This window comes from Heptranchias perlo, chromosome 26 (genome assembly GCF_035084215.1).
Source record: "Heptranchias perlo isolate sHepPer1 chromosome 26, sHepPer1.hap1, whole genome shotgun sequence".
Lineage (NCBI taxonomy): Eukaryota > Metazoa > Chordata > Chondrichthyes > Hexanchiformes > Hexanchidae > Heptranchias > Heptranchias perlo.
Genome location: NC_090350.1, coordinates 40,822,081 through 40,842,043, shown reverse-complemented (window position 1 = coordinate 40,842,043; position 19,963 = coordinate 40,822,081). Strand labels below are relative to the sequence as shown.

Below are 19,963 nucleotides of genomic sequence, written 5' to 3'. Positions count from 1 at the left end.
GGGCGCCACACTTTAGGAAGGACGTCAAGGCCTTGGAGAGGCAGCAGAGGGGATTGACCAGAATGGTACCAAGGATGAGGGGCTTCAGTTACACGGAGAGACTTAGAGAAGCTGGGATTGTTCTCCTTAGAGTGGAGAAGATTAAGAGTAGATTTGATAGAGGCGTTCAAAATCATGAAGGGCTTTGATAGAGTAAATTAGGAGAAACTATTTCCAGAGGCAGAAGGGTCGGTAACCAGAGGACACAGATTTAAGGTGATCGGCAAAAGAGCCAGAGGGGAGATGAGGAGAATTTATTTTAGGCAGCGAGTTGTTATGATCTGGAATGTGCTGCCTGAAAGGGCGGTGGAAGCAGATTCAATAATAACTTTCAAAAGGGAATTGGATAAATACTTGAAGGGGAAAAATTTACAGGGCTATGGGGAAAGAGCAGAAGAATGGGATTAATTGATTAGCTCTTTCAAAGAGCCGGCACAGGCAAGATGAGCGATTCTATGGTTCTATGATTTATTGCCGGGCTGCTCCGTATTGATGTTTCTTGCCCAGCACTAATCGACCTGTCTGGACACACAGGCGGGCTTTACGTTGGCCGTACGCTCGGTGGAAGTAGCCGGACCTCAGGCGGGATGACCATGGCCTTCCCGTCCTGCCTCTTACTGTGACGTCACAATGGGCAGGGGGTCAGGCTAATGAAGTGCCCCCCTCCATCAATCGCAGTTTTTAAAAGGGACAGATACCCAGCAGAAACGGGTTCGAGCCCAAATTCCTGCCTCTGCCTAGATTTCATAAAATTTGCATCAAAAAATGGGCCAAAATGTCTAGGCTAGGAATCCAGGTGTAGAATTGTGTGAAATGGGAGAGAAGGCATTATCAGGGATTTGGGAATGGAGGCCCATTTTTCATTCCCGCTGGGTTCGTTAATTTATAAAATTCACCTTTATAGTGGGTCATGTACCCTGTGCCCAACAGTGAAATACAACGAGCATCTCGCTGACAGTCACTGTGACTGACTCACAATCTTCCCAAGGTAGAATTACATAGAATGTACAGTACAGAAACAGGCCATTCGGCCCAACTGGTCCCATGCCGGTGTATATGATCCACACGAGCCGCCTCCCACCCAACTTCAGCTCACCCTAGTTTGCACTGCTTTAAAACCCACCAGAATCCCAAGTTCAATTTCTGTGTCTGATCTTATGATTCACAATTCCAGGAGCAAACTCTGCTGGTTCTGCACTGGATGAAAATGAGGTGTAAGTCAAATTTACAGGGATGGGCACAATTAAAGGGCAGTGTCGCACGGAGAAAAATTTAGAAAGCTTCTGGGGAGCAATGAAAGACATCTTACAACAGTGTGAAGAGGGTTTACAGGAACAAAGAACCAATTCTTGTTGGAAACCCTGTTCCACGAGGTTAATTTTATATTGGATAAACATATTGCTCCATGTTGTGCGAATTTTACTTAATGGGGTATATTTCCTGATCACTGAAATGTAGGTACAAATATGCTTTCCTACTTGAACCTCGCTGACCAGAAAATATACCGCACGACTATATCCCTCTGTGCACCATTATGAATCAGTGCCCACCTAGGACTTTGACTTCCAACCATTTATAGACAATGGGAGAGATATCTTGCTTTTAGCATAAGCACAGTAAGGGGGTGAATTCTCATGGGGAGTCTCCCGTTGTGACCCCATTTATGCATAATATTAGGACTCTGCTCAACTTCCGCCCAGGTTACGGAGTGACGGAGCAGGACATCCCCAGAGGAAATTAACCCCCCCCTCTAAGTGTTTGTAGCTGAACTCTGCTTATCGGAACATATATGCCCAATTTGTTTGAACTTTTCTCTCTGCTGTTTTTCCCTGACTGATATTCCACAGTTAAGGAGATGCCGTCACTCTGTCGGGACAGTTCCCAGTAGGGTTTATTCCCCCTTAAACATGCAAACATGCTGCTGCCATTTATTTCCATGTGAAACTTGTACGTGACTTGTTACTTTTGTCTGGCCAATCTTCTCTGCTCCTCTCCTGGAAGTCTTGACTCCTTGTAGGGGCCGTGTCTCCACAAGCAACGGACACTCTCTGATCAAGGAGTATGGGGAAAAAGCGGGAATATGGTATTGAGGTACAGGATCAGCCATGATAATATCGAATGGCGGAGCAGGCTTGAGGGGCCGAATGGCCTACTCCTGCTCCTATTTTCTATGTTTCAATGTTTCTATCTCTTGTCCAAACGTCTATTAATTATGCAGGGAGCAGGATCCCAGGCTGATTTCCTTCCCCCCACCCCCCCCCCCCGATCTTTAGTGCCCTGCTTTCCTGGGTCAAGGGTCAGCCACTCATTGTAGAAACTCACTCGGCCACCAGGGGAACTGCGAGACATTGTCTTGCAGGGCAAGTTTTTTTCCGATGTGATATTTTGTTTTGGGTGGGGCCCACAATCTTTTTTAAATGGACTTTTTAAGCTGCCCCAATGGCTTAATGCACTGCCCACTGTGGAGCTGAGCCATATGGACCAGGAAAGTCCCAGGTTCAATAGCCCTCCCCGGCTGTGCTGAGTCAACTGATTTGAGCCAAAATAGCAGTTGTGGCTACAATTATCCTCAGCAAAACAAAATAGGTCACCCAGCAGTCCTGCTCCCAATTGCCACCCAGTAGCCTTCATTGGTCAGTGTTGTGTGGACATTGGTCAGTGTTGTGTGGACATTGGTCAGTGTTGTGTGGACATTGGTCAGTGTTGTGTGGACATAAGGAAAATGGGTTTCAGCTGCGTAGCCCTCTCCCCCATGGTTGAATAGCCTAACTCATGAGGATTGTGCTGGAAGATGTCTGGTATATACACACAGACACACACACACACACACACACACGCGGAGGTGGGGACACACACACGCATGGACACACACGCGGACACGGACACACACACAGACACACACACGGACACACACTCTGCTCCAGCACGAGTCTGCACTTTCAGGGGGGGAGAAGAGAATGGAATTTTTCCTTAAACAGAGACACGTGACCGGTGTAATTGTATGGCAGCACCAGGTGTACAAACACTTCTCTTGGACCCCGATTTCTTTTTGGGATCTCACGTGGGCACCTGTAGAACTCATTGCAGCATCTGTCACTCAGTTTATGAGAAAAAGAAAGACATGCGTTTATATAACGCTTTTCACAATCTTAAGACGTCCCAAAGCTCTTTACAGCCAATGAAGTACTTTTTTTGAAACGTAATCACTGTTGTAATGTGGGAAATACGACAGCCAATTTGCACACAGCAAGATCCCACAAACAGCAATGTGATAATGAACAAATCATCTGTTTGTTAGAAATGTTGGTTGAGGGATAAATATTGACCAGGACACCGGGGAGAACTGCCCTGCTCTACCTTGCAATAGCAGCTGTGGGATCTTTTACTTCCACCTGAGAGGGCAGACTTGGTTTTATGTCTCATCTGAAAGACGGCACCTCCGACAGTGCAGCGCTCCCTCAGAACTGCACTGGAGCGACAGCTTAGATTATGGGCTCAAGTCTTTGGAGTGGGATCTGGTTTGAACCCACGACCTATTGACTACAAAGATGAGAGTGCTTCCCACTGAGCCACAGCAGAAAGGAGAGAAAAGGGGAGATAATAGGGTAGAAGAAGGAAATTCTTGACAATCTCATCAACTACCATCACCAATCAGCTGTTTCCAAATAAACAAGACTCACTATTGGTGGAAAAGGTCATTTGCATAATTAGATTCTTCACATCGTTCATTAATGGCAAAGGGCTCATTTAATTATAAGGGTTCCACACGTCGCTTATTTACATATGGCGCCAGCGGGCATAACTCAGTCGCGTCAGTCGTAGCCATGGTGACGGTGGGTGACGAGGAAGCTGCAGTAACATTCTGTGAAGAACCAAAAATACAACTATTGTTAATCAGATGTGGTGGATTTGTACATTTCTACGACTCAACCACTTTCTGTAGAACGTCCAACAGTGACTACCAGCCTCAGCCTCTCTCTAATAAAGAAAGAAAGACTCGCATTTATATAGCGCCTTTCACGTCCTCAGGATGTCCCAAAACACTTCACAGCCAATGAACTGGCCATTATGCACAATGTGTCAACTAGTTGATTAAACATCAGCAACATGTAAAGGGATTGGAAAAGCTTTTCACCCCACTTGTCAACTCCGTTCCAAACATTCGGGGACACAGCACCAGACGCCAGTGAATTAGAAACACACGGGGCCTGGCCAATTCCCAGTGGTTACACAAGTTTCCGGGTGAAGGTCGCTTAGTACTTGAGAGCTGAATGGGTGGGAGGCACCGCTAGGAAAGGATATTTCGATAAAAGTGGAGAAGCCAGCGCATGTGGATGAGGCAAGTGAAAATTTTAAGATATTTATACAAAGGAGTTTGGGTAACTTTTGTTCTTTTGTCAACCTGGTTGAATGAAAGAAAGAAAAGACTTGCATTTATATAGCGCCTTTCACAACCTCAGAATGTTCCGCAGCGCTTTACAACCAATGAAGTACTTTTGAATTGTAGTCACTATTGTGATGCAGGAAACGCAGCAGCCAATTTGCGCACAGCAAGGTCCCACAAACAGCAATGCGATAAACGACCAGATAATCTGTTTTAGATGTAAATGGATGTAAAGGATCAGCTCTCCAGTTAATACTTGATACGGGGCTCTCAGTTCAAGCTGGCAATTGAACAGTAAATGCAAAATTGCCTCTAATTCATCTGAACCTAAGTTTCTGCTGTCGCAGCAAACATGAGTGGAGGACATGGTCCCTCACGAAACGACTGTTGTACACAGGTTGCGTTGTAGGGTCCACTCCTGAGAAGTTGACCATCTTGCCTTTTCCCTTTACAGACATTGACTGGCCTGCTGGTCATCTCCAATATTTTCTGCTTTTGTTTCAGATTTCCTGCATTTCCAGTATCTTTCTTTTTATTTGCTAAGTGCTCATTCTACACTGGGTTGGCTGACCCCCATCGGGCAGTGACTGGTCAAGCCTCTTCAGGGCCCAGCTGGTCACTTGTCACAAGGATGATTAAAAGGACCAATAGGTGTTGGCCGTGGCTCAGTGGGTAGTATGCTTGCCTCTCAGGTCAGAAGGCTGGGGGCTCAAGTCCCACGTCCAGCACAAAATCTAGGCTGACCATCATTGGGAGGCATCATGTGACCTTGCTACTGTCCTTATCTGACTGTATTGAGCAGGAACATTGCCTGGTGTTCCCTCTTCCTATCTCAGGATGCTGGGGCCAATCATATCACCATCCTATAAATCCCCCTGGCTGAGACCAGCTATCTCAGCACAGACTGATGATTCTGGATCTCAGTGTGGAATCCATTCAGCCATCGGAGGAGTATGCTAACTTTGAACGATGCCCCTCAATTACCTTTTCTTGGGTTCTTTGTCTCCTCTGTGCCGACCTTCGTTTCACTTCAAAAAGAAAATCAACAAGAAGCATCATCACACGCGGCAATAAATGAAACATTTGATTTTTGGTAATGTTGATGATTAAGAGAGTTTACTCTCCCTCTCCGCTGGTGCTTACCTCGGTAATATAATATGACACAGATTATCACCACCAACAGGGGCAGAAAAACCAAAAAGGACCATTTATAAGTGTTGTTAGCTCGTCCTACTGGAGTTACTGGAGTGACTGAAGCCACTGCAAAACACACACACGCAATGCATGAACAGCGACAGGTACAACACATGAATAACATATGACTTACTACCCTCAGTTTATTCTACATATTATTATATTCCGAACAGCACGATGGAGACTATTTCATTTAGATTATGAGCACAGAATAAGAACATAAGAAACAGGAGCAGGAGTAGGCCAATCGGCCCCTCGAGCCTGCTTCGCCATTTAATAAGATCATGGCTGATCTGATCCTAACCTCAAATCTAAATTCATGTCCAATTTCCTGCCCGCTCCCCGTAACCCCTAATTCCCTTCACAGATACACAGAGGACACAGATACTTAAAAGCATCAAGTAAGATGAGAGATTAGAAGAAACGTTTCTCTCCCAAGGAGCAATAGATGTAAGTCAGCCGCCCAGCAAAATGTAACAGAGGCTGAGTCAATGAATGTCAAATAGGAGCTGAGTACATATCTGGCTGGGATCGGGAGGGACTGACACACGCTGAGATGGACAAATTTTAAAATTTGTTTCCAGGATGTGCAAGATGCAATGATAACAAGGCCGCAGTCATCGTCCATCCCTGGTTGTCCCAGCTTTGTAGACAGTTTTTATTTTACAACTGAGGGGTCTAGAACAAGTGGACATAAATATCAGATTGAATGTTAAGAGATTTAGGACAAAGAGCAGGAGAACGTTCTGTACACAAAGGTTTTATAAATACATTAAGAGCAAGAGGATAACTAACGAAAGAGTAGGGCCTATTAGTGACCAAAAAGGTAACCTATGTTGGGGCATTGGGACCAGTTCTAGGGAAGGTGGGACATCGTACAGGCCAGACGGGTTGCACCTCAACGGAGCTGGGACCAATGTCCTCGCGGGGAGGTTCGCTAGTGCTGTGGCGGGGGGGGCTTAAACTAATTTGGCAGGGGGATGGGTACCAGGATGTAGCATTGGAAAGGAGAAACAAGGGGCACAAAGGAATGGAAGAGAAAGATAGCACTAGAGCAAGTAATAATACAGTATTAGATGGGATCAGACCAGGAGAGAGTACAAGAAAGTCTAAGACTGGTTTGCAGTGCATGTGTGTAAACACACGAAGTGTGGTAAACAAGGTTGGTGAGCTGCAGGCACAAATAGTCACATGGGAATATGATGTCGTGGCGATAACAGAGACCTGGCTCAAAAAAGGGCAGGATTGGGTACTAAATATTCCTGGGTACAAGGTATTCAGGAAAGATAGGAAAGGAAAGAAAGGAGGGGGGTGGCAGAATTGATTAAGGAGAATATTGTAGTACTGGAGAGAGAGGATGTCCTGGAATGGTCAAGGACAGAATCTATTTGGTTAGAGTTAAGAAATAAAAGAGGTGCCATTACACTACTGGGTGTATTCTGTAGGCCACCAACTAGTGGGAAGGATGTAGAAGAGCAAATTTGCAGGGAAATTACGGAGAGGTGCAAAAGCTATAGAGTAGTGATAACTGGAGACTTCAACAATCCTAATATGGTCTGGGATAACAATAATAATAATAATAATAAGGGGCAAAGAGGGGAAGTAATTTTTGAAATGTGTTCAAGATAACTTTCTTGACCAGTACGTTTCCAGTCTAATGAGGAACGACGCATTGCTGGACTTGGTTCTAGGGAATGAGGCAGGCCAAGAGAAGCACGTGTCAGTGGGGGAGCATTTAGGGAACAGCGATCATAGTATCATAAGGTTTAGAATAGCTATGGAAAAGGACACGGACCACTCTAAAGTAAAAATACACAAATGGAGGAGGGCCAATTTCAATGGGATGAGAACAGATCTGGCCCGGATAAATTGGAATCAAAGATTGGCAGGCAAAACTGTAATAGAACAGAGGGCGGCCTTTAAGGAGGAGATGGTTTGGGTACAGTCTAGACACGTTCCCATGAGGCAGAAAGGGCAACTAAAACCAGAGCTCCCTGGATGACAAAAGAGATAGTGAGCAAGATGAAATGGAAAAAAGGGGTGTATGACAGATGTCAGGTTGATAATACAAGTGAGAACCAGGCAGAATATAGAAAGTTCAGAGGGAAAGTGAAAAAGGAAATAAGAGGGGCAAAGAGAGAGTATGAGAATAGTCTGGTGGCCAACATAAAAGGGAATCCAAAAGTCTTCTACAGTCATTGAATATTTTTAAGGCTGAGTTAGATAGATTCCTGATTAACAAGGGAGTCAAAGGTTATTGTAGGTAGACGGGAAAGTAGGGTTGAGGTCACAATCAGATCAGCCATGATCTTATCAAATGGCAGAGCAGGTTCGAGGGGCCGAATGGCCTACCCCTGCTCTTAATTCATAGGTTCGTATGTACAAGCATGTAAACAGTAAACGGGTAGTAAGAGGAGGGGTGGGGCCGATTAGGGACCATAAAGGAGATCTACTCATGGAGGCAGAGGGGATGGCTGAAGTACTAAATGAGCAGTTTGCATCTTTCTTTACCAAGAAAGAAGATGCTGCCAGGGTCACAGTAAAGGAAGATGTAGTTGAGATACTGGATGGGCTAAAAATTGATAAAGAAGAGGTACTAGAAAGGATAGCTGTAGATAAGTCACCCGGTCTGGATGGGATGCATCCTAGGTTGCTGAGGGAAGTTAGGGTGGAAATTGCAGAGGTACTGGCCATAATCTTCCAAATTTCCGTAGATACAGGGGTGGTGCCAGAGGCCTGGAGAATTGCAAATGTTACACCCTTGTTCAAAAAAGGGTGTAAGGATAAACCCAGCATCTTTAAGCCAGTCAGTTTAACCTCGGTGGTGGGGAAACTTTTAGAAACGATAATCCGGGACAGAATTAACAGTCACTTGGACGAGTGTGGATTGATTAGGGAAAGCCAGCACGGATTTGTTAAAGCAAAATCGTGTTTAACTAACCTGATAGAGTTTTTTGATGAGGTAACAGAGAGGGTAGATGAGGGCAATGCAGTTGATGTGGTGTATATGGACTTTCAAAAGGCGTTTGATAAAGTGCCGCATGGTAGGCTTATCATCAAGATTGCGGCCCATGGAATAAAGGGGACAGTAGCAACATAGATAAAGAATTGGCTAAAGGACAGGAAACAGAGAGTAGTGGTGAAAGATTGTTTCTCGGACTGGAGGGAGGTATACAGTGGTGTTTCCCGGGGTTGGTGCTGGGACCGCTGCTTTTCTTGATATATATTAATGACTTGGACTTGGGTGTACAGGGCACAATTTCCAAATTTGCAGATGACACAAAACTTGGAAGGGTAGTAAACAGTGAGGAGGATAGTGATAGACTTCAAGACGATATAGACAGGCTGGTGGCATGGCGGACACGTGGCAGATGAAATTTAACGCAGACAAATGTGAAGTGATACATTTCGGTAGGAAGAACAAGGAGAGGCAATATAAACTAGAGAGCACAACTCTAAAAGGGGTACAGGAACAGAGAGATCTGAGGGTATATGTGCACAAATCATTGAAGGTGGCAGGCAGGTTGAGAAAGCGGTTAAAAAAGAATATGGGATCCTGGGCTTTATAAATAGAGGCATTGAGTACAAAGGTATGGAAGTCATGACGAACCTTTATAAAAAACTGGTTCGGCCACAATTGGAGTATTGTGTCCAGTTCTGGGCACTGCACTTTAGGAAAGATGTGAAGGCTTTAGAGAGGGTGCAGAAGAGATTTACTAGAATGATTCCAGGGATGAGGGACTTTAGTTACGTGGATATACTGGAGAAGCTGGGGTTGTTCTCCTTGGAACAGAGATGGTTGCAAGGAGATTTGATCGAGGTATTCAAAATCATGAGGGGTCTAGATGGAGTAGATAGAGAGAAACTGTTCCCATTGGCAGAAGGGTCAAGAACCAGAGGACATAGATTTAAGGTGATTGGCAAAAGAGCCAAAGGTGACATGAGGAAAAACCTTTTTACACAGTGAGTGGTTATGATCTGGAATGCACTGCCCGAGGGGGTGGTGGAGGCAGATTCAATCATGGCCTTCAAATGGGAACTGGATAAGTTCTTGAAAAGAAAAGATTTGCAGGGCTACGAGGATAGGGCGGGGCAGTGGAACTGCTAACATTGTACCGTTGTTTAAAAAGGGATAGATATATAGACCGTGTAATTACAGGCCAGTCAGTCTAATCTCGGTAGTGGGCAAATTATTGGAATCAATTCTGAGGGACAGGATAAACCGTCACTTAGAAAGGCACGGACTAATCAAGGACAGTCAGCATGGATTTGTTAAGGGAAGATTGTATCTGACTAACTTGATTGAATTTTTTGCAGAGGTAACAAGGAGGTCGGTGAGGGTAACGCATTTGATGTAATGTACATGGATTTTAGCAAGGCTTTTGACAAGGTCCCACATGACAGACTGGTCAAAAAAGTACAAGCCCGTGGGATCCAAGGGAAAGTGGCAAGTTAGATCCAAAATTGGCTCAGTGACAGGAAGCAAAGGGTAATGGTCGACGGGTGTTTTTGCGACTGGAAGGATGTTTCCAGTGGGGTTCCGCAGGGCTCAGTACTCGCTCCCTTGCTTTTTGTGGTATGATTTGGATTTAAATGTAGGGGGCATGATTAAGAAGTTTGCAGATGACACAAAAATTGGCCGTGTGGTTGATAGTGAGGAGGAAAGCTGTAGACTGCAGGAAGATATCAATGGACTGGTCAGATGGGCAGAAAAGTGGCAAATGGAATTCAATCCGGAGAAGTGTGAGGTAATGCATTTGGGGAAGGCAAACAAGGCAAGGGAATACACAATAAATGGGAGGATACTGAGAGGTGTAGAGGAACAGAGGGACCTCGGAGTGCATGTCCACAGATCCCTGAATGTAGCAGGATAGGTAGGTAAGGTGGTTAAGAAGGCATATGGAATACTTTCCTTTATTAGCCGAGGCATAGAATATAAGCCATGATGTGGAGATGCCGGTGATGGACTGGGGTGGACAAATGTAAGGAATCTTACAACACCAGGTTATAGTCCAACAAATTTATTTTAAAATCACAAGCTTTCAGAGATTATCCCCTTCGTCTGACGAAGGGGATAATCTCCGAAAGCTTGTGATTTTAAAATAAATTTGTTGGACTATAACCTGGTGTTGTAAGATTCCTTACATAGAATATAAGAGCAGGGAGGTTATGCTAGAACTGTATAAAACACTGGTTAGGCCACAGCTTGAGTACTGTGTACAGTTCTGTTCACCACATTACAGGAAGGATGTAATTGCATGAGAGAGGATACAGAGAAGATTAAGGAGGGTGTTGCCAGGACTGGAGAATTTTAGCTATGAGGAAAGATTGGATAGGCTGGGGTTTTTTTTCTTTGGAAGAGGAGGCTGAGGGATGATTTAATTGAGGTGTGTAAAATTATGAAGGGCCTAGATAGAGTGGATAGGAAGAGAGGGGGCATAGATTTAAAATGATTGATAGAAGGATTCGAGGGGAGCTGAGGAAAAGTTTTCTCACCCAGAGGGTGGGGGGGTCTGGAACTCACCGCCTGAAAGGGTGGTAGAGGCAGAAACCCTCAACTCATTTAAAAGGTACCTGGACATGGACCTAATTTGCCGTAACCTACAGGGCTACGGACCAAATGCTGGAAAGTGGGATTAGGTTGGGTGGCTCATTTTCCGCCGGCACAGACACGATGGGCCGAATGGCCTCCTTCTGTGCCGTAAATTTTCTCTGATTCCAGAGGGTTGTGAGCCTGTGAATTGCACTGTCTGAGTTATTGATTGAACCTGAGGCCATGGGATTGAATTTTCATGGGTTTTGAAGTTTAACAGACAGTTATTTAGATTTAGGTGGGAGGATACTGAGAGGTGTAGAGGAAGGGAGGGACCTGGGAGTGCATGTCCACAGATCCCTGAAGGTAGCAGGACAGGTAGGTAAGGTGGTTAAGAATCCAAATGTCATGAACCCAACCTGACATAATACTCAAGTGACTTTGTCAGCTGTGTGTTATGTGGTCAGATCCACTCTAAGTGTATTATTGCATGGGTGTCTCTCTGATGAGTACTCAGTGATAAGGGAGCCGAATGTCTAATCTTAGAAATTGACACTATCTAAACTGCCCTCTTGCTTTCATCAAGGTCAGGGATGTTGGTCCCAGGGAATAGAATAGTTCCCATTTCAGGCACCCCAGTGTCAACATTAAGCACATTAAGTCAGGTAGAGCATGGTTAGATGCAGAATAAGTTCCTTTTACTCTTCCCCAACAATGTGAACCTCTGAACTGATTCCCCATTCCTTTCACCCCTTCACCTCTCTGCATTCGATTGCCAATTAGTGTGGAATCATCGTCGCTGGGTCAAAATCCTGGAACTCCCTAACTAACAGCACTGTGGGAGAATTCTTCACCACACGGACTGCAGCGGTTCAAGAAGGCGGCTCACCACCACCTTCTCAAGGGCAATTAGGGATGGGCAATAAATGCCGGCCTCGCCAGCAACGCCCACATCCCATGAACGAATGAAAAAAAAGGCTAATTTTGCAGTGTGGGTCAATGGGCACGAAGAAGCTGATTTGATATTTTTTAAACTTGTTTCAGGGTCCCACATAAGGGAATCAGACGGCTTCAATGAACTGGGATTAACCACTAGAACTAGGGATACAGCAAATAGGAACAGCTGCTGCTGAAACTGTCTCTTGAACGGGCTGCTCTGCACTATGTACAAACACAGTGTTGCTGTGGGCTGGGCCAAAGCATTCATGAAACCAGGTTTAAGACAAAGTTAAAAATTATTAAACCAGTTCGGACAAGAAAAATAGAGAAAATGTATCGCGTGGAAAATGGGGAAATCTCGACATTAAAATCCGAAGGAAAACATCGAGAAAGGAACCAAGTTGAAGTAAAATTGAAAAATCTATAAAGAGGAATGGAAGATTATACGGGCATTGGGAGAAAGAGGAAAAACAAACATTTCAATTGAAGATTATGCAAAAAGTAAGATTAGTGAAAAAGAGCTGGTGGAAATCTGAGAGTGGAGAGAAAGTTATAGGTTTGGAGAGGAGAGATAAAAGTCTAATGAGGGAGTCTACAATGACTAAAATTATTTCTAGGGGGTACCAGTATTAAAACCATAACTTCAGTTGGGTGCCCTCACTTTTCCAGAAGATTGTCATGTTGGTTTTGGGTTTAATGGGTTACATCAACAGAATTGCATCCAATTCACACACACTATTAGCACAGAGCACTGTCTGGGCCTAACTCACTCCTCAGGCAAAATGCCCTGAGCCTATTCACACTTTTGATCAATGTGCCGTCAGATTATCCCCAGGAACTTGTGCTCACAGCTGAACCCAGGATTAGGCCCCTTCCACTTCTTGGAGTTTTCTCCGTCAATAGCAACCAGCCTGGCGGAGGAGGAGGACGATGTCTGACGTGTGTGTTTGCAGGTTTATAGGTGAGGAGCGTTCAATAATTACCGGTCACGTTCACAACGATCGAGTGACCCATTGTCGTCAAAGCTCCTTGAGAAGCATGGCACCGGAATGTGCCACTGTCACTGAAGTTGAGAAAGGCAATCGTGTGAGTGACAAATATTTGTTTTTCCTTCCCATTACCAGAATGTATCAAGTTTCCAGTCACAGGCTGGCAACTACTTGCCTCCATTATGCACCAATGTGCCTCAACATCTTGTGCTTGGTCAGAACAGTATTTAATGGTACAGTTCAATGTTAGACTGTCTCCCACCGTACGTGTCAACATAGCTCGAGGGTACATTGCGGCCAGCGGACAGGCACGATTTCCATTTCCTGAAAAAGAGAACCTGTAGGTCAGTCTACATACCATCCCTAAACTGTCCCACACCCACCTCCCTGTAGGTCAGTCTACATACCATCCCTAAACTGTCCCACACCCACCTCCCTGTAGGTCAGTCTACATACCATCCCTAAACTGTACCCCCCCACACCTCCCTGTAGGTCAGTCTACATACCATCCCTAAACTGTACCCCCCCACACCTCCCTGTAGGTCAGTCTACATACCATCCCTAAACTGTACCCCCCCACACCTCCCTGTAGGTCAGTCTACATACCATCCCTAAACTGTCCCCCCACCTCCCTGTAGGTCAGTCTACATACCATCCCTAAACTGTCCCCCCACCTCCCTGTAGGTCAGTCTACATACCATCCCTAAACTGTCCCCCCACCTCCCTGTAGGTCAGTCTACATACCATCCCTAAACTGTCCCCCCACCTCCCTGTAGGTCAGTCTACATACCATCTCTACACTGTACCCCCACCCACCTCCCTGTAGGTCAGTCTACATACCATCTCTACACTGTCCCCCCCCCGACCTCACCACCCCCACACATTGTCTTAACGCTTGTACAATGATCCACACCCAAATGGCTATTCTCCATGTGTAGGTCTGGGCCATGAACCCTAAAGTTTCTGATATGAGCGGAATTTTACATCCAAATGGTTGAAAAGAATCTCCCCCCAGTCATTGTCAGGTAAGTGTGCCATGCCTGCAGATACACATCGAGGTACAGTCGCCCTGACATGCCTTCTTTCATGCGGTGCTTCTGGAAGCATAATTGTGAATGGAGGATACTTCCAAGAATTATGGTTAGTGAGTCTTTAAATGGCGGCGGCAGTGCCATCCGGTCCCCTTCCTCAGGGTGCGGTCGGCTAGTGCTGACAGTTTGTTTCCATATTTGTTCTTGGGATGTGGGTGACATTGGTGAGGGAGCATTTAATGCCCATCTGAGGGCATTAAAAGTCTACTATTTAGTGTGAAACTGTGAGACTGGAGTTAGGCATGGATGGCAAGTTGTATTTTTGTGACAATCCAGGCAGGTTATTTTTCTGATGCTGGCCCGCGAATTGCCAGATTTATTGAATTCAATTCAAGGGAATTGGTTATATACTTGAAAAGGAAAAATTGTGCAGGGCTATAAGGAAAGAGCAGGGGAGTGGGACTAATTGGATCGTTCTTTCAAAGAGCCAGCACAGGCACGATGGGCTAAATGGCCTCCTTCTGTGCTGTATGATTTTATGAAATTCCCAACTTGCCACAAGTGGGATTATGAACTCACAATATCTGCGTTGTTACCCCAGTACCATAACCATTACACTACCGTGGTGTTGCACTAGCAATGCAGAGGTAATTGTAGACCCAGTTTTTCACGTGTCTGTCGCTGGGAATAAGGGTGCTGGATTTAGCAGCATAAATGCCGGAAGCCTGGTTCACAGTTGTGGTCTCCTGTAGAATCCACATTAAAAGAAGGACAATATGAAAGCTACTTTTACACTGGGTTTAGCGGCAGGCTCAGGTCACCAGCTCTGACACTTGGATTGTCGTCCAACCAGCAATATCCCCAAAGTAAACGTGCCGGATTTACTAAACAGCCGGCTGCTGAAAAGACCCAGATAAAAAAATTTGGTCTTCTCTGCCGGCTGAGCCTCACGGACCCAGCTAGGTTATGGCTGGGGTTTACAGGAGCTGTACGAGAGCCGTACGTTGAGAGCTGGCTGCCCCTGACATGGCAGCAAGAATGCAGCATTCAGGTTTCTTTCCTCACCCCTCGGACCGGAATATGATGCCAACATCCAATCTTAAGCAGCAACGGCCGCTCAAAAATAGTTCCTACTTTAGCACGTAGGCGCAAACACAAATAAAGGGTTTGGACATGTCCCTGCCACTCTGGGATTTGGAGCAGAGTGAGAAGGGAGACGTAGCTCATGTAAAAACAAAATGGAGTGAACGCATCACTCTCACCATAATAGTTACGCTGTAAGCTTTTGTATGGTTCGAGGTATATGCCTGGCCCCTGCCCATTGTGCGTGCATTTTAGCAATGATTTTTGTTTCCAAAGCTGCCATTTAAGTTTATAGTATCGTAGGAGCAAAAAACGAATTTAGATTTATTACACTTTAAAAATTCACACTGAGTTTAATTTCCCCCCCTCCCCTTGAAAATGTTCAACAAAAAGAACTTTAATTGTTTGATACAATCCATTAATACCCTTAAGTGCCAGTGTTAATGGGTATTAAAACCAAACATACTGCTTCATCCTCCAAACACTTTTAAGCTGAAAATCAGCGTGATGAAATAATATGTGGTTATTTCTGAGGCAGCGTCTTACACTCAAAACACTAACTTGGCTTTTCTCTTTACAGATTTATAAATTTATAACAACATTTGTGTGACCCAGCCAGCGGTACAGTAATTTGTTTAATTGGGGTGTGAACTGATGTGTTTATAGGAGACAGCTCAATGACAGATCAGAGCAGTTTACATTCACCTTATCGAACCCCTGCAGAATTTTAAAGACCTCCATCAGGACTCCTCTTAGTCTTCTCTTTTCCAGCCTGCTCAATCTTTCCGATTAGCTGTAGTCTCTCAATTCTGGTAACACCCTTGTTAATCTTTTTTTGTACTTTCTCCAGTGCTTCAATATCCTTTATAGTAGTGTGGTGACCAGAGTAGCGCACAGTACTCAGAGCTTGGTCTGACCAAGTTGCTATATAAATTTAACATTACATCCCCGCTTCTGTATTCTATTCCTCCGGAAATGAGCCTCATTAGTGTACTTACCCACTGAGCCATTGGGGGGGAGAGCTTTTTGTAAAATGTTCTTAACAGATATTGCTGTTAAAAGCATTTTACAAATCCCCATCCTGGCACCCCCCCAACACATCCTGACGAATGGAACATTTCCATTTCAGGCACCCGATACACCACAGGAGCGTCCAGGGAACGTTCCCCTCTTTGTGTGGAGTTAGCGGATCTTAGCTGGGGCTACAGTAGAGCGATACAATTGGCCTTTGGGTTAAGGAGAGGAAAGCCAGTCAATGTTCTTGCTAAAAACGGCCATGGTTCCTGATTCTGATTCCTATCTAGTGACAGTTTTGCTGGAAGGGCATGCGTCTGGGGGCGAGGTTGGGGGGTTGAATGGGTTCAGTATTGAGGTCAGTTCTTTTTGTTTTCCTCTCACCCTCTCAGTCAATTAGTCCACCTCGCTCACCATCGCTGTCTGGGGTGACACATGAAGAAGGGCCCCTTAGTTGAGTAACTGGGGAAGAGATGGAAGAAGAGTTTCTATCTGGAGCCTGTGTCATTAATCCATCATCACTATCAGGAGGAGGGAGTGAGGGAAAAAAAATCAGATGGAAAATCTTCACACATGTGCCAATGCAGCTGATCAAATCAACAATAAAAATATGAAATACTTTACTATTTTCATCTGCTGCTGAAACCCTCATCCGTGCCTTTGCTACCTCTAGACTTGACTATTCCAATGCTCTCCTGGACGGCCTCCCATCTTCCACCCTCCGTAAACTTGAGCTCATCCAAAACTCTGCTGCCCGTATCCGAACTCGCATCAAATCCCGTTCACCCATCACCCCCTGTGCTCGCTGACCTACATTGGCTCCCGGTCCGGGAACACCTCGATTTAAAAATTCTCATCCTTGTTTTCAAATCCCTCCATGGCCTCGCCCCTCCCTATCTCTGTAACCTCCTCCAGCCCTACAACCCTCAGAGATCTCTGCGCTCCTCCAATTCTGGCCTCTTGCGCATCCCTGATTTTAATCGCTCCACCATTGGCGGCCGTGCCTTCAGCTGCCTAGGCCCTAAGCTCTGGAATTCCCTCCCTAAACCTCTCCACCTCTCTCGCCTCTCTCCTCTCCTTTATGATGCTCCTTAAAACCTACTTCTGTGACCAAGCACCAGTCCTAATATCTCCTTGTGTGGCTCGGTGTCAATTTTTGTTTGATAATCGCTCCTGTGAAGCGCCTTGGGACGTTTCTATTACATTAAATGCACTGTATAAATGCAAGTTGTTGCTTGACACTCTCACTATAAAGCAGCGAGGGGTTCCAATGTTACTTTAAAGACCACGGATACCCTCTTTAAAATAGTAGGGAACCCTGTCATTGAAGGTAAGTCTTTCAAGGCTGTGCTGCTGGTGTGGAGATTCAATCGACAGGAACGCAGATCCGAGAAACAGACGTGAAGCCGATTCAAAATGCTCCCTATTTTACGGTCATTAACATTAATCACTAAAACCATTAATCGTTAAAATTGGGAGCCTTGCTTCACCAAAATGTTCCGTTAGAATCAGACAGGTAATTTGAAATAGTACAAACTGTAAATGTTTAACAAGAAACGCTAAGTTATTCAAAACCGTCAAAAAATAAAAGTATTGAAATTAAAAAGGGGGAAGTTGCTTATATGGCCGAAGTAAGTTATTCTTATCTCCTACCTTGTATCAGCCAGATTAGTAAGAGACAGTGAAAATGAGCCTGCTGACTTCTGTCCAACCACATAGTTCGGTAGAAATTCAAGAGTTTGACAAAAGAGTAATTTAGAGACCGGCTGCTGCCTGAGAAGAGAAACCACAACTTGATGTTGAAACACGCTGTGAGACAAACCGAGCACTCGTCAACACAGAATGACCCAGTTCGTCCTCCGCTTGTCATTTCAAGTCCTGCATCACTCTGCAGCTACGTCAACTTTTGGACAGCACAAACCAGAGACCTCTGGTAGCTGGTGGAAATATACCTTATCCATTCTCATCTTACATCCCCACGCAGGCACCAGTATTATTTCTCTAGACATCAAAAGAACAAAGAACCACTGAAAACGTGAAATATAAAAACAGTACAAGAACAGGCCGGTCCGCATTTGAAAGCGAGAAAGACAGGGCAACAATTTGGACAAAGACCCTTGGTCATAACTGGCTTTGTGCCTCTCCCAGGGGATTACATGAGTGAGTGGGTGAGGTGAGGGGGTGAGGGGGCGAGGTGGGGAGGTGGGGGGATGGTGCTGTTGAGAATCATGATGCTAAAGACAACGAGACAGCGTGGGGCAGGCTAGATGGTCTCTTCCTGTCCATCTTTTTTTATATGTTCGTATGTAACTGGCACGATCCCTACAGCTTATAGTGGGCCTGTTGATGCTGATGCCATTTGCCTGCTAAAAGTGTTGGACGGTTTTATACTCCAAAGTGTTCCGTTTAACAGAAACAATAACCTGCATTTATATAGCATCTTTAACTAGCAAAAACGTCCCAAGGCGCTTCACAGGAGCGATTATCAAACAAAATTTGACACTGAGCCACATAAGGAGATATTAGGACAGGTGACCAAAAGCTTGGTCAAAGAGGTAGGTTTTAAGGAACGTCTTATAGGAGGAGAGAGAGGTGGAGAGGTTTAGGGAGGGAATTCCAGAGCTTAGGGCCTAGGCAGCTGAAGGCACGGCCGCCAATGGTGGAGCGATTAGGATCGGGGATGGGCAAGAGGCCCCCCTCCTCTGTCACGGACTACACCCAGACTATCCTGAGACAGCGGAGATGTTGCTGGAACTCAACGGTCTATAATTCTGACCCGCTCATACTTTTCTCAGGTGCGATGTACACCGTAGCTATCACGTAACGCTCTGCCCGATTCTCGCACTGACCGGGACGCGGCAAAGATCCACGGACCCCTCACCGACACCGTCCGCAGAGATCAATCAACCTCGGCCAGCTTCTCTTCAGCTGAATTGGCCCCGCGTGGCTCCAGAACCCCAGAAGTGTAAATGGGTGACCGCGCCTTACCGAGGTGCAATGTGCTCGCCGGACGCCCCGTTTCTGCCTCCAAATAGCCGGCAAGCTTTAACGCGCCCAGAAGCGACGACTTTGTAATTGACAGCAACGGCAACGGCAAATGGTTCAGGTTCAGCTGTGATGCCGCCCCCAGATGAATAACCTGCCGACACCCACCAGCTAGGCTCACGCATGAAGAGCATCCGGTTGAAGGGGCCTCTGAGAGGCTGTTGATACCACAATGTGAATCATTAGTTTGCATTAGTTTGTGGATCATAGGGAGCTAAATCATGGAGGGAAACGGACAAGTGGTTAGAATGGGAAAAACATGCAGCCTGACTAATGAAACAAGAGATAGAGGTACAAGCAGGTAAAGTTCACAATCAGGCTAGGTACCAACCACAAGGTGACATAGAACTCGAAGGAGAGTTGCAAAATGTGTTGGCCGCAACCTGTCTGTCTTTCCTTTGTGCTGAGGCATTGTGGCCAATACCCCAGACCGTGCGAGGACCCAATTATCATTCATTTTCAATGCTACCGTTCCAAAACTGCACCGAGCTATGTGCCCCACTGGGAATCAGACAGTCGGTACGTGTTTCATCCTCATGCTACTGATACAAGGTAAGAATGGTCAGGAATTATCACTTACAACTGAGCCATGAGATGTTTTCATGTTTAAATATAAATTTGTAATTTAAGTGAAAAGATACTTTTTTTTCCTGCACTGTCCTCACTGGAGAATTGCAGGGTCGAGTACAGACCAGCACCCACTGGACTGAAT

General features: G+C 45.4%; 1 protein-coding gene across 1 annotated transcript; it reads right to left on the bottom strand.

Annotated features, from left to right (window-relative positions):
* Positions 1 to 3,288: 3,288 nt before the first annotated feature.
* On the bottom strand, positions 3,289 to 18,030 carry LOC137342873 (uncharacterized). The gene is made up of 5 exons (XM_068007048.1): positions 17,860 to 18,030; positions 13,073 to 13,402; positions 5,567 to 5,683; positions 5,408 to 5,451; positions 3,289 to 3,901 (listed from the first exon to the last, which is right to left on the bottom strand). The coding sequence occupies exons 1-5, from the start codon at positions 17,921 to 17,923 to the stop codon at positions 3,791 to 3,793; spliced, it is 666 nt and encodes a 221-aa protein (XP_067863149.1). The 5' UTR covers positions 17,924 to 18,030; the 3' UTR covers positions 3,289 to 3,790.
* Between the last annotated feature and the right edge of the window lie 1,933 nt (positions 18,031 to 19,963).